The sequence below is a fragment of the Seriola dumerili genome, unplaced genomic scaffold, assembly GCF_002260705.1.
Source record: "Seriola dumerili isolate Sdu_G_001 unplaced genomic scaffold, Sdu_1.0 BDQW01000362.1, whole genome shotgun sequence".
In the NCBI taxonomy this organism is placed as follows: domain Eukaryota; kingdom Metazoa; phylum Chordata; class Actinopteri; order Carangiformes; family Carangidae; genus Seriola; species Seriola dumerili.
This window is the reverse complement of record NW_019174617.1, coordinates 1,590,753-1,604,640: the sequence shown is the minus strand read 5'-3', so window position 1 is coordinate 1,604,640 and position 13,888 is coordinate 1,590,753. Positions and strand designations below refer to the sequence as shown.

Below are 13,888 nucleotides of genomic sequence, written 5' to 3'. Positions count from 1 at the left end.
TAAATGTAAGAGAGAGCTAATGGCTATTATGAGCGGACTCAGCTGAAAGCTCTTCTCTTTCAATGCGAACCAGAGATCTGGGGTGGGGTGGGGGGTGGGGTGGGGGGTGGGGGGCACCTGCCCGTGGCACCCAGCCTGTGCCACTGTTTCCTGGCTCTGGATCTCCTACACAACAAAGCCAAAGCCGCCCCCACCCCCCGGGAGGGGGGCATAACCTGGGATGGGATGGAGAGGCCTCCTTGTTGGGCTCTCAGTGTTGCAGGGAGGCTTTTCAACACAGCAGAGTGACCCACTTGTATTGTGTTGTGTTGTGGTTGGTAGTGAGGGCTCGCGGGATGTTTGTGAATATATATAACAAAAGCCTGCTGCTGTGCTGCGTGTGCTCTGAGGGCTTGAAGATATTTTCTACGTCCTGATTCCTGAACTGGGTCTTTAAAGGGCCTATGGATATGTATGGAGCAGCGGTGCATGTCTCCTCCATAGAGATCCTTGAAAGTTTTTCCCTTTTTTTTTTTTGTAATGTTTCACCTTTAATTCTGCTGAGTAACATTCTTTTAAATTAAGTAAAGTTTGAATTAAATAAGGCAGTTAATAAAGCACTAAAATAATTTGTTGATGTTGAGTGGACATTAAAATTAATTTACCAGGACCCACAGATACTCCTGAGCCTGTAGGTTAAAATACTAGTCCAGGCTGAAGCGTGGACAGATGGATTTAAGTGGTTTTAAAGTACTCATATTGATGGCCCAACCTCAGGGGGAGGTGACACTTTTGAAGAGAGGAAGAGGGGGGGAAAAAAAAAAAACAGAGCATTTTTTGCTTTGGTTTTGCAACCCAATTTATTAGCTCAGTGGGAAACGTCTTCATTTTGAGCAAGCCTGCAGAGTCAGTGGACCATGGCTTGGAAATAATCAGCCTCCTTCCAGCGCGCACAACACACAGAGCGCCGGCTAACTACCTCAGCACCTCGCCGCGCAGGGCAGCCGAGATGTGATGCTGAAGGCTGGCTGCTTCCCCCGTGAGAGCTGGAAGAATCAAGAGGTCCTCCCTGCTGATTTTTTTCTTTTCTTTTCTTTTCTTTTTTTTTTTTTTACTAGTTTGTGTGAATGTGACTGGGAGGGAGGGAGTGAGGGAGGGATGGGTGAAGAGGCAATTGGATGAGCATTCAGGAGCAGGGCGCCGAGGCCTCGAGAGACAAGAGCGAGAGCCGCTGTGCATTGTGGGTAGCCTGATGGCTCAATCGTAGGTGTAAATGAGCAAGGCAATCAGTACCTGATATCCGGCTTTTGTCTCTTTGATGTCTGTGTTTGCGGAGCTGCGACAGAGGAAAGAAGGAGGGAAAGGGAGACAAAGACGTTTCTTTTACTCGCCATGCCCGTGATCCATCAGCATTTTCATCACATCAGCTGGCATGTTAACTGTTTGTGATTGCCATTTCATCTCTCAATTCCCCTTTATTTTCTAGCCTTTCTCCTCATTTATTTAGCTATTTACAATTCATTAAACAGAACTATTCAGTTGTTTGGGCTCACTAATGACAAAAAGTTATTTGATTGTTCTGTCGAGTGGCAGCTACTCCCCGAGGCGTTGGCTATACATTGAATGGCAATCATTAGTTGATGCTTTACAAAGGTAATTTGTGACACAAAAATGGATTCTACGAGGTATTTAGCAGAAATAAGGTGTCTAGCAGCACAGGAATGGCACTCTCGAAGTAATACCGAATGCTTTGCTCAGAGGCAAAATTGTAGTGAAACAAGTGATTCGTTTGCTGATCTGATTAAAAAACATAATCAGTAGGACTTTAGAGGACTCTCATTTTGTTTTCCCTGTCTCCTCTTCCTTTGCTGTCCTTGTCTCCGCTGCATTGTCTCCTCAGTCATGTGTCTGCTCTGCATAACACTTTTTTGGTGCTGTTGTCAACGTGACTTTTAGTTACATCCTCGATGCTCCTCAAGGTCTCTCATACAGTATATCTATATACATATATTTTATTGCATAAGTGCAAAAATAAAAAGAGTGATTTCTGTTCTATTTTTTTCTTTTACAGGAGAAAAAGAGCATTAAAAGTAAGCCATGGTCCAAACTCTTTGTTTTTCTTTTTTTACTATGGGCAAAGGCATGCTTGGCTTGGTTTGCACTCACCCTCGCTTCTGCTTGATTTTGGTTTTCCATACTTCGCATCAGGTCATGAATAAATTACATCTAACATAGCATCTATATAACACTGGCACTCTTATTAACTTTGGCACGGTGTAATGTCTAAGCATTCGGTCAAGGCTGTGGAGTAGACTCCTCTTCTCCCTCCTCACTGTTTTTTTTTTTTTGTATTTATCCGGAGCCAATTCCTCAGCTTTGGTTTTTGCTGTATTTGGGATAATTATCTTTCACATATTGCACTGTCTTGACAGTAGTCACTGGCAGTGGGGGTATCTGTCAAACCTGTTGTCCTGGCGTAGCATTGTAAGCACATAATTTGCTTTCCACAATAATACAGTAGACGTAGTTAATCTAAGGCCAGCGCCCAGCGAGGTAATTGGTTAAGACCCCTATTAGTGGATTTAAGAGGATATCAGGGCGCTAGAGCCACGCAAAGCTATTAAGCTACTTAGATTAGAACGTGATTGCCGTCTGTCAATCACCAGATAAGAAAAATAGGGTGTTGTTGGCGCTCCCATCTCACAAACATACTCGCCCACACACATTACAGACACACACGGACACAACAGAGCAATGCCCTAAAGGTGCAACTCAAATTTTAGATCAAAGAGGCTGACCTTGTCCCGACTCTCTCCATCGCTGCCCCCCCCCCCCACCCCTCTCAGCACAAACACGTTTTTTGAAGCATGACATTATTTCAACTCTGATTCACGCCACTGTTTTTTGAGTTTGGAGGCTGTTGTCGTAGCCAGTGGAGTCTTCTTTTCATCGTTGTTTTTCTGTTCCAGTTGCTGTCATGTGGTATTGGTTCTGCATGAAAAAAAACAAACAAATTTTATCCGTAGAACGCTTAATTAACTATTCGCTGGTGATAAAATTCTGACTCTTACATTAGCTGTGACAATAGGTGCCTGGTAACCATTGTGACCAGTTTTTATTGTTTTGTTGTTTTTTTTTTTGTTGTTTTTTTATCTCTTCCATTAACATTCAGATGCGGTGATGACCCCATTAGGGAGAAAACTCAGACTCACGCATCTAATGAAGGAATTCATAACAGTCAAATCATGTAACACATACCACAACAAACACTTTTAGCGTTAGGAGTTTTTTAGTCAAAAATGTTAGTTTATCATTAAATATCCCATTTTAGTGATACAAACAGTATCACTTATTTTTTTTCTCTTCTCTGCCTCCTCTAGACTCCCGGCCCTTGCCTGACGTAGCCATGACTGGCAAGTGCACTCGGGAATGCGACGAGTACGGCCACTCGGACTCCTGCTGGATGCCTGTGCGCACGTCGCCCGAGCGACGGCCATCCAAGTCAACCACCAACCCCCAACAACCAAAGCTTTCCACTTTCATGAGCGGCAGCGGCAGCGGCAGCAGCAGCGCCGAGCAGCCCGGCAGCCAAGAGACCCTCGCCATGGCCGCCATGGCCAACGGAGACCCCACCGCCGCTCACATGATGGGCGACCGCAATCGCAACCTGCTCAACAAGAAGATGGCCTCCTCCTCCTCCTCCTATGAGGCCTTTGGCTCGCCTTCCTACGGCTCACCAGGAGGCGGGGAGGAGGCGCTGGGCCACCCCACCGAGGAGATCCCTCTGGCACCTACTGGGGAGTACAAGCCCACATCCTGTGGCACTCTGACGCGACGGGAGGTTTACCTGTGAGCTGGGAGGGTTAGACACACCTGCTGTGCCACAACACATGGCATTAAAATACAACACTAAGCGTAGCTGCTTACCCACCACTCTTACAGCTCTAGAAGCTTTTAGCCACTCTTGTTCTGCACAAGGTAGGACTAAACTTTCTCCAAAGACTTTTACGACAGCTCCTTAATGAAAACTCCAAGTGGATAGATAAACATAATTCCATTTTTAAAGTGCTAATTCCGGCCATGACCTGGCAGAAAGGAGGAGGAGGAGGAGGAGGAGGAGGAGGAGGAACTGTTGTGGGCACTGATTGAACTCGGGATGAGGCTGTTTTACTGGCGAGTCGGGCTCTTGGGACACAATCTGCTGCCTGACAGTCAATCTGTACAATAATCAACTCATTTTACATATACCGTACATGCATGCATTACCCCCTGTCCCCCATGAAGGCCTCGTTCCCTGAAGATGACTATACAAAAAAGACAATTTCTTTTTTCTGTTTATGTTTTTTCTAGAAACAAAGCTGTACATGTGGACTATTTTGACTGGTTTTGCCTTTCTCTCTTTTTTTTTCTTTTTTTTTTTTTTAAATTTCAGACCAGGGCAACACTCTGGCCGTGACATTCTGTGGCTGCAACAATATACGGGGCGTAATGGTCTCTTATCGTGCTGAGCTGTCAACGGACTCTGCCATCTTGTTTGTGATCAAAGTTGCTCAATAGCAGAACAAAACTTGACCGTATTCAATTCCTATAAGGACGGAAAAGACTAAGCTTTAAATACTCAGCCCGGAAAACGACATTTATTTCTCTTGAAAACGGATTGGAAAATGGGAGCCAATGGAATTTGCTGCAACAAAAACCCATGGTTCGGACTACATCCGGCTGGTAACACTATGATGAACAAATGATGACTGATTCTAACTTACCAGTGTGTAACGCTCTTCACAGGTTGACAAAAGTTCACTCATTGTACATAAACATTGGACCACGGCAAACGACACTAACCGCTCTCATTCCCTTTTTGTCTCGCTACCTTTCCTCAGTCTCTCGTTCTCTGTCTTTGATTGGCGACATTGAGACCAAAACCCTCTTTAAAGGGATGCAAGCTCTTAAGAGCCATGACCTATCACCGCAATGGCTGGGAAAGCATGTGTGTACATTGGTCTTTGCGTATTTTGGATCAACCTCAGTGGGATGCTACTGTTTCTATCAACACTTGCCCTGTTTTGTCCTCAAACACACACATAGACAGCTGCAGAAAAGCAGATTCATTTAACTGAGGCCAGTGGCACTGCTGTACTGACTGAAAATCTTGGTTAAGCACAGTGTATGGCATGCCGAGATAAAAATTATGGAGGTGCAATTGAAATTGTATGTGTGTATGGGCCAGATATGCAGTATATAGTATGTGTGTATAGGCCATATTTAGTGTATACTGTAGATGTACACCAATAATAGGCTTAGGAGGGTGTAAACATGGCCAAGCTGGTCCGAAAACAGCTGCAAGGACAGCTTTTTACTGTTATTCCTTTACTTTTTGTGTGTGTGTGTGTGTGTGTGTGTGTGTGATAGACTGAGCAATAAATATCATAATGTACATGTGACCAACCAGCATCAACTTCTTTTTCACTTCTTCTCAAGGCCTTCAAGGTGACATTAACCCACACACGGCTGTCCTAGAGTCCTCTTAGCACTAGTAGATGTTGCTTTTTCCATAGTACATGGTGATGGCATCTTTGAGCACGAATGTAAGAATCAGCTCAATGGAGAACAATCAAAAAAAAAAAAGGCAACGTCGGAACGAGCAGATACCAGGAAGTTTTTTTTTTTTTTTTTTTTTTTTGTGGGATTTACAGGCTGAGAAAAAATATGGTGTCAAAGTGAAACCAAAGCTTCGCAAGCAGGATGAAGCATTCCCCCTTATTTACACACAAAAATAGCTTTCTGGGAGAACTTTGCTTTAAGTACACATCACACGGAGAATTTTTATTTTTAATTTTTTTGTAAATGAAGGATTGAGCTTGAACGATAAGAATGTGATGTCTCAACACAACATCCATTACATCCTCAGAGCTGGCGCTTAATGACCACTTACACACGTACATAACTATGTTGAGATGTTGTGCCTCCTTGTCTACAGTGATTTTCTTTTTCCATTTTCTTTTTTTTTTCTGTTTCGCAGCTACTGAGGCGTAAAATCTCATGACTGTAATAAAGCAAAAGAATATCAGATGCAATGGAACTTTTTTGTATGTTAGCAAAACCCCTTTGGTTTAACCGGAGCTGCTTTTTCAGTAATCCGGCAATCTATAGTCTGTAAGTACTACTCGTTGTTCGAAAGAAAGTGCTCCTATACTTATCAACTGTATACATAAATATTTACTTTTTACTGCACGTTTAATGGGAACTTACTTCACTTACTGAGAAGGAAGAAGAAAAAAAAACTGTAAAACAAAATGTACAAAAAAAATGTTATCCCTGTAAACATGGAAATCCACCTTGTTGCTTGCTTTCGTTATACCTAAAGAAACATTAGCCATGTATTAGCCAACTTAGTACATCAGTTAAGACTCTGCATACCATTGCTTTTTTTATTTTTTATACTTGATTTCATCGTCGTCTTTCATATCACCACACAGACCCAAATCTTTCATACGTTTCATTTATATCAACTTTATACCATGACATTTTTGCTAATTTTTTATCTTCATTCTGTATTTTTTTTTTCTCTTTTTAATCCCATACATTGATTTGTTACACAATAACAGTCAAAACCGTGGAAATGATCATGACAATGTACTACGTGTTTTACTTTTTTCCTTTATCTGGTGCCACTTTGTATATTTAGAGTGCTTCTGAAAAAAGAAAAAAAAAAAACTTAAAAAAAAAAATACTAGAGTGAATGCAAATATGCAATTGTGCCTTTTTATACCAATTGGTATGGTTTAATGTTGGTTTGGAATGGTGCATAAACAATGACATGCTTACAAAAGTAGATGGGGTGGCATTTAAGAACGGACTGAAATACATTTGCATATCTTAGATGAAATCCCATGATGTCAAAAGCTTCTCGGAGGACGACCAGTCAAATGTCAGTGAGCCTATAGGTCTAATATTCAAATGGCTGTTGTTCACTGGGTTCAAATATCTTGTTGAAATATCCATTCCTAGCATAGTGCATTACCGAATGAGTACAGGTACATTCAAAAGTTGCTTGTTGGTAGTAATAATAATGATATAATGGATTTTTTTGTCGTGTTCCACTCATGTACATGTATGACATCAGAGGTCAAGTAACCTTTGTGCATGAAACAAGCTCTAGGACTGAATATAGAAGCATAGAAAGAAAGAAAGAAAGAAAGGGGGAGAAAAAAGTTGAAAAAAAAATGCTTGGAGACATTTGACTGCTCAGAGTTGAGGGAGCCTAGAGATAAAAATGCTAATGTGACGGTTTACTAGGAGTGGAAATGGGGGGGTGGGGTGGGGTGGGGGGAGAAAAAAAGCTGCAAGGGAGAGTTGCTGACAGAACACACACCTCAGGAGGTGCCAAGCAACACAACAACAACAACAACAACAACACTCACACATGCATTTTTTTTTTTTTTTTTTTTTTTACAGTATATGCATATCAGTGGATGATGAAACTCTGTCCTACAAATAAGCGGGGTACGATGTTTGCTGTGATTCTGCGAGGTGATGCTTTTGAATTTCGAGATCAGTCGAAGCGAAAACAAAGACTCTGTAGCGTGAACCTCAGACAAAAAGAGGTAATGAAAGAAAATATGCCACATATTGGCCCTTACACGGAATACAGCGCACACTAGTTCATTTCTGAGCACTGATAGGCTCTGTACTTTTTTTTTTTTCTTTCTGATATTCACTGAGATAAATGCTACAGAAATCTGGACGATTGCAGATGGTATTATGTCTTCTTTTTTTTTTTTCTTAGCATTTGACACAATATGAAGTACACAACACCTGCCATCAAAATGTCTGTACCTTGTTGCTGCCCGAGGTGTGTGTTCAGTCTGTGCTCACCTCTATTCGTATAGCATTCACAGTGTGTAATGAGATTTGTAATATTAACCATTACTATTTGTCCTGCGACTTGGATGTTGATATAGAAATTGAGGAACCAATTTATCATCGTTTAATATGAGTCACTATGCACGCAGCTTAGCTGAACATGGCAAAGTGTATTGAACGCAAGTCCACTTCTATTTATGAGATATTTTACATAATTTAATTTGCTTTTGTACAGGTTTGTGTAAATAAATTGCTTGTCATTTTTGTCTCTGCAGAAATTAAAATATAACATGTTAAAACAAATTCTGTCCTTCAAGTGTATTTGGTTTAATTGATGTGTATGATTTAAAAAAAAAAAAAAAAAACTAATTTAAGAACATATAACTGTTAAAAGAGCAACACCATAATACAGTAATGCTCGTATTAAAACAGTTATGTAAACAAATCTAATTATTTGTTTTAAGGTCACTGCGGGTAATTTCCACTCATCGCTCTGAACTCCAAAATTAACTAGGCGGTCCCAGTAATCTAAATAAGGGTGCATATTAAATTCTTGTAAATATGTAAACACTGCATTTCAGCCAACTTACAGGCAGCATTTATCTGAGTGTATACAGTATAATTGTAATAATAAATTTTTATTTCAAAATGAAAAATCCAACATTAAGTAAACTATTTGCTAAGTTATTCATCTATATTATCCATATAAGTGTTATAAAAGCTGCATTGTTGATTTTTTCCCCCCACTTTTCCAAACAAAATCAGACAAATGACTGTCTCCTGAGGGAGTTACAGCTAACATGTTAGCAAACAGTTGCCAAGTCCAAAATTCACTCAGTTTTTAGTTCTGTTTTGGTCTCCACCACCTCTTGTGAAAAAATATTTCACCTTTTAGCTTCTAGGTGTTTCACTCTGCTCACAACCTGGTTGCTAACTTTTCTGCTGTTTTTCGCTAATGGGCCGGGTACGGTGGGTTTCACCAGAGCTTTTTTTTGCTAACTGCACGTTGTAGCAAAATCAAATGGGCTGAAAGAAACTTTAACGGCTCTATAAAACAGAATTTGGTGATAGCTTTCAATGGGTTTGTCACTATGAGCAAATTGCACATAGTCATTTGAGCAATGAAAATGTAAAAAAAAAAAGTTAATTAGCGCAACTTTAAGAGACAAGCCAATGTAATAGGATTATAAAATGTATATTATAATAGAATACAGATTTTCAGTGGTGCAGAATGGGGATCATACTCTCAAAGGATAATAATATAAACTCAGTTGGTTTGCTGTTACACATCATTTATTGTGTGAAGCCAGTAAGTGACCCTGATGTGGAGCAATCAGAACTCATTCAAAAAGGAACAATCTGCCTTCTAATAACCATGTCAGCTGTACATGCATGTACACACATGTGTGCATACATTCATATGTATTTGAGTGTGCGTCTCTGTCTTGGCTGTACATCTGAGTTGATGTATGAGGCGATTACAGTCGAGGTGATTAGAGATCCATTCTACTCCATTCCCTATGCTCTGATTAACAGCACGCCGCAGCCTCTCCCACACCCTCAAACCACTAATGGCGTCTTAATAGAAAACTACAAATTACATCTCCAAAGTTCAATAATTTGGAGAAAGTTTTCCTCTGAACTGTCACTGGAATATTAGAGGGCTGTACGGTGAGAGCACATCACACGGGCTGAAAGAGACTATGAGCGATACTTTCAAATTACACATGGTCATTTGAGCATTGATAATGTAAAGAAATATTAATTAGTGCCGCTTAAAGTGACAAGCCAATGTAGTAGGATCATAAAATGCATTTCAGGAGAGTATAAAGATTTTCACTGGTGCAAAATAGGGATCCCATTCTTGTTGTATCATATCATTCCCCAAATTCTGAACTGAAAAACGTAGTTTTTCCACAAGGCTTGGAAGTTTTGTTTGTGTACAATTTCAATTGGAAATTCAAAAGTAATACAATTATGTTTTGTTTTTTTCTCCCTCCCCCCTGCATGTTTGTCTTCAAAAGATGCCACTTCTAAGAAATACTAGGTTTGAATCATGTTGATATGCAAATAGTCTCGCTCATTTTCTTGTCCTCTCTGAAGCATTTTGAATTGCCTGGCATGGAATAATCAGCGGGTAGTATTAATTTTTCTGTTGAGAGAGGGGGAAATTAAGACAAATTAGAATGAATTTGAATGTAATTAATGTTTAGGCAATGCATACCAATGAATTGTTGTGAGGGTTTTTTTTTTGTTGTTGTAATGAATAAAACAGTGGCTGAATACTTTGAATTCCATAAATAAGAATAAGTTGTGCAAAATTACAAGCTGCTTTGATACCACTGGATAGCAAGAGTTATCAACAACAGGCAAAAATACCGTTTTGCATAAATGATTAATTCTTAAATTGTACGTATAATCTTTTTTTATTTCTTTTCCTGCAAATATTCATCTCTTAGCACCGATCGTGACACAGGTCTCTTCAGGTGGGGTTACTATCATGGTTGGAATATTGTGGGCGTGAGTGTTTTTTGACTGTATTTCAACAACAGGTTCACAAACACCTGATTTTTTCTTTCTCTCACCCCCTCCCCCACTGGCAGCAACAAACATGTTCTGGCAGCCATCCCCAGCAATCATATCTGACACCGCCCCGCTATCATCGATCTCCATGCAAAGTTGCAAACAGGCTCAGAGGTCCATGCCTCGCACTGACCTCCCACACAGGCTTCTCCGTCAGAGCAGGAGCCCAAAACGGAGGCGTGGGTGAAGCCTCGATAATAATCGGGCATTCGCCTGAATCAAAGGTCCGCTCGCTCTGCAGCGGTGTCGTGCTCAACCAGCCTATGAGGGAAGATAGTGTGGGACAGATGGGCAGATAGCGCCGCAGGTATGGCAGGAGAAGGAGAGGAAGAGCCTTAGCAAGGGAGAGGGAGGGAGAAAATCAAAGGTACTATTCCTTAAAGCTCAAATATGTGAAGCTAATTAATGAAATCATTGATCACTTCTCCAACATCAAACATGAAATATACCATTTTAATATAAATTCCATTCCCGTTTATGCTCACTGGTGCGAAATAACGACTCAAAATCACATCAGCAAAGGGAATTCGACCATAAACCTTCGAGGAAGCTATTTGATATCCACAATTTATGACTTTTTTATTGTCTTTAAATTTTATTTTTCTAGCGCAACCACAGGAAATGGCATCTGAGGAATAGCAGTTAGGGCTTTGTTAAATTGATTTCTCTTTCATATTTATTTTACGAATGCGCTGAGGGATTGAGGGCTAACTTTTTTATGTGTTGTGGATGGAACAAATAAACAAGTTCATAAGGAAACTCCTGCAATAACTTTGATTTAATTGTGATCACATAAATTCTATCAGCGTTTATATTTTTGCCAGGCGATCACACACACACACCCCCAAGGATGATGTCATTACAGTTAATTTTATTGCTCTCAAAGCAGAGATGGACACACACATAGAAAATGCAGTCACTGCCTCACCCTGCGATGACATTTAAACTGCTTAAGTCAATGTTTTCTGATGGAAATCCATTCATTTGAGTGACTTTGCTGCAGTCGCTGTACTTTCTTGCTATGCAGTTGTTTTAACGCGTTTAAACTAATAAATTCTTCTTTCAACGTTTGGGCCACAGGACGCTCGCATGCAACATAAATGCACTGCGGAACCGCACGGTGAGCACATCACAGCAGTTTTTAAGCTTCCATCATGCATTGTTTTTGAGCTCATCCCCCCAGTTTTGCACATGATGAACTGTCTTCACCTGCAAGCTATAGGACACAGAGGAGGCAGGAGCTGGACTGGCAGAGAGGGTGGTATGAGTGATATCTCTCCAGTGTGTACAGGTCACTCGTTATTACCCACAAGTCTCACCGTGACCCCCAGCTCTCACATGATAGATTCCCCACAATGACCCGCGGCCACGACAGAGCCGCTCACGTGATCTCCCACCAAAGACGAGGTGTGAGGTGAATGCTACTTATCATGAAGCCCCAAAACAAACAAACAAAAACTGCAGTGGAACAGGCAAATGTACTCACACCCATTAATCACACATCAGTTGTGAGTTGAATGCACACAAATTTATATGTGCTAGATTTATGTGGCAGAAGCAATTTGACAAAAATCCATACAAGTCTTAGTAGTCGGGGCCGGGGCGGTGATTAATGAGAACTACTTACATAAGAGAAAGTGAGCGGGTGAGAAGAAAAGGGAGGAGACAGAGCTGGAGGAGGCAGAGAAATGACAAATAGATGGCAGTAGACTGTGTGTGTGTGTGTGTGTGTGTGTGTGTGTGGGGGGGGGGGGGGGGGGTCGAGAAAAAGGTGACTGCATGATTGACTGTCCGACACCCGACACTCCCTCGACGCTTTCCATCCAGACTTCATGTTCTAAAACATAAGCCTTTGACAAATACATTTATTTATGGCAGAAAAAAAAGTCCCCACTTAAAAATTAGCTCACTTCTGGAAGTCGTGGAAAAGAGAACTCAAATTGAAATACCCTGAATTTTACACCCAAAGACAAACAACTTGTGAAAAAACACCAAATTTGCACAAGCAGAGACTCAAAGGTGCTCAAAGGTGCAAAAAACAAAAAAAAAACTTCACCTTTGACATAAAACAACATTATAAGCTTGAGGCCCCTCAAATACACTCAAAGTGACTGCCAGGTATGCTAAAATAGGGAAAATAACAGCAGAAAGTGCTACGTGACAAAAACCTTTTCAGACTGCTAGTGCTCCTGAAAAGTTTTTTTTTTTTTTTTTCTAATTCAAGGTAACTGAATTAAGTAGAGCATCCGATCTCAAGGGTCAGACCTAAACAGCGTAATGGCGAAGAGTACTTCAGTCCTGACGGTCGTATTGAAATGATTGATAGCAGAAAATTAATAAATAATCCTACAGGTGCCAACACGCTCTAAGTGCTTTTCTCTTTTGCAGACTGGACCCTCTCTTTGCAAAGGGCATCCTGAGATCTTTATTTTGTTTATTTCATCCTTTCAGGTCTCGGAATGAAACACTTCAACCGAGAGTTCTTTGAATTGGCATCTGGAGTGTAATTACACTAGGTTGTTGTACAGAGGCAAACCATTTCTTGATTGAGCCAATCACAGGGTTTGCTGGCTTTTTTTTTTTTTTTTTTTTTTTTTTAATGTGTGCAGTGTAAATGCAATGAAGTTCAGCGTAATTTGTACCCTGACTAATGTTGAACATATTAAATGCCACTGTAAGAATAAAACATTTAAAGGACCCCTGTGGAGTTCTCTTGTAAACAAAGGCTTTCTCAATGACATATGATATCATGCTGAATGCATTTCCTTCCTCACAAAATCTGCAAGCCTTTATTAGCCTTCTGTCTTCTTCGTCCTTGACTTTTTTTTTGGCACATTGCTATTATGATAAAATTTCAGTGGGTACCTTTAACTTTTTTACTTTTGACAGGCCTGTTTTGTTCCCCTTCTGTATTGAACACGTATGAATGATTTATTAATGCTGTAATGTTCAGGTTTTTGATTTAATACTCCAATATTCAATATATTGACCATATGATACTATTAAGTGTTTTGAATTAACCTAATAACAGAAAATCTTCACTGTTTCTCTATTGATTGAAGCACTGTTGTATTAGACCGGATTACTTTTAGCTGGGTGTACTAACGAACTGGCTGCTGAGCATACACACAAACAAGAAACAGCTGCACCTGGTCAGTTATATACATTAGAATGCGCGCCATCGGTACAGTCATAAAGCTGATAGACGATGCACACTGCTGAGACACAATCCCACTGGGCTTGGAAATTTTCAAGCAGAATATGGGCCAGGAAGTCTGTTTCTTTTAAAGCCAGAAATCGTATTATTGATTTGCACCTCTGCAACCCACTTTATAGGAAGCAGCAGTGGAGCTGGAGTTTGTTAAAGCGCACATAATGAATCCACTAATGCATGTTTGGAATGAGTCTGAATATTTACATGGAAATGATGACTTTGAGACTCTTAATCATGTTTGCAAATGCA

At 40.5% G+C, this 13,888-nt stretch overlaps 1 protein-coding gene across 3 annotated transcripts in view; it reads left to right on the top strand.

The window, feature by feature from the left end:
- The window catches only part of pcdh7 (protocadherin 7), a 104,053-nt gene extending 100,221 nt beyond the window's left edge, over positions 1 to 3,832 (top strand). For all 3 annotated transcript variants that reach the window (XM_022760785.1, XM_022760784.1, XM_022760783.1), the window contains one exon: positions 3,360 to 3,832. In XM_022760785.1, the coding sequence (XP_022616506.1) occupies positions 3,360 to 3,832 (473 nt within the window). The remainder of the gene's footprint in view (positions 1 to 3,359) is intronic.
- Positions 3,833 to 13,888: the final 10,056 nt, after the last annotated feature.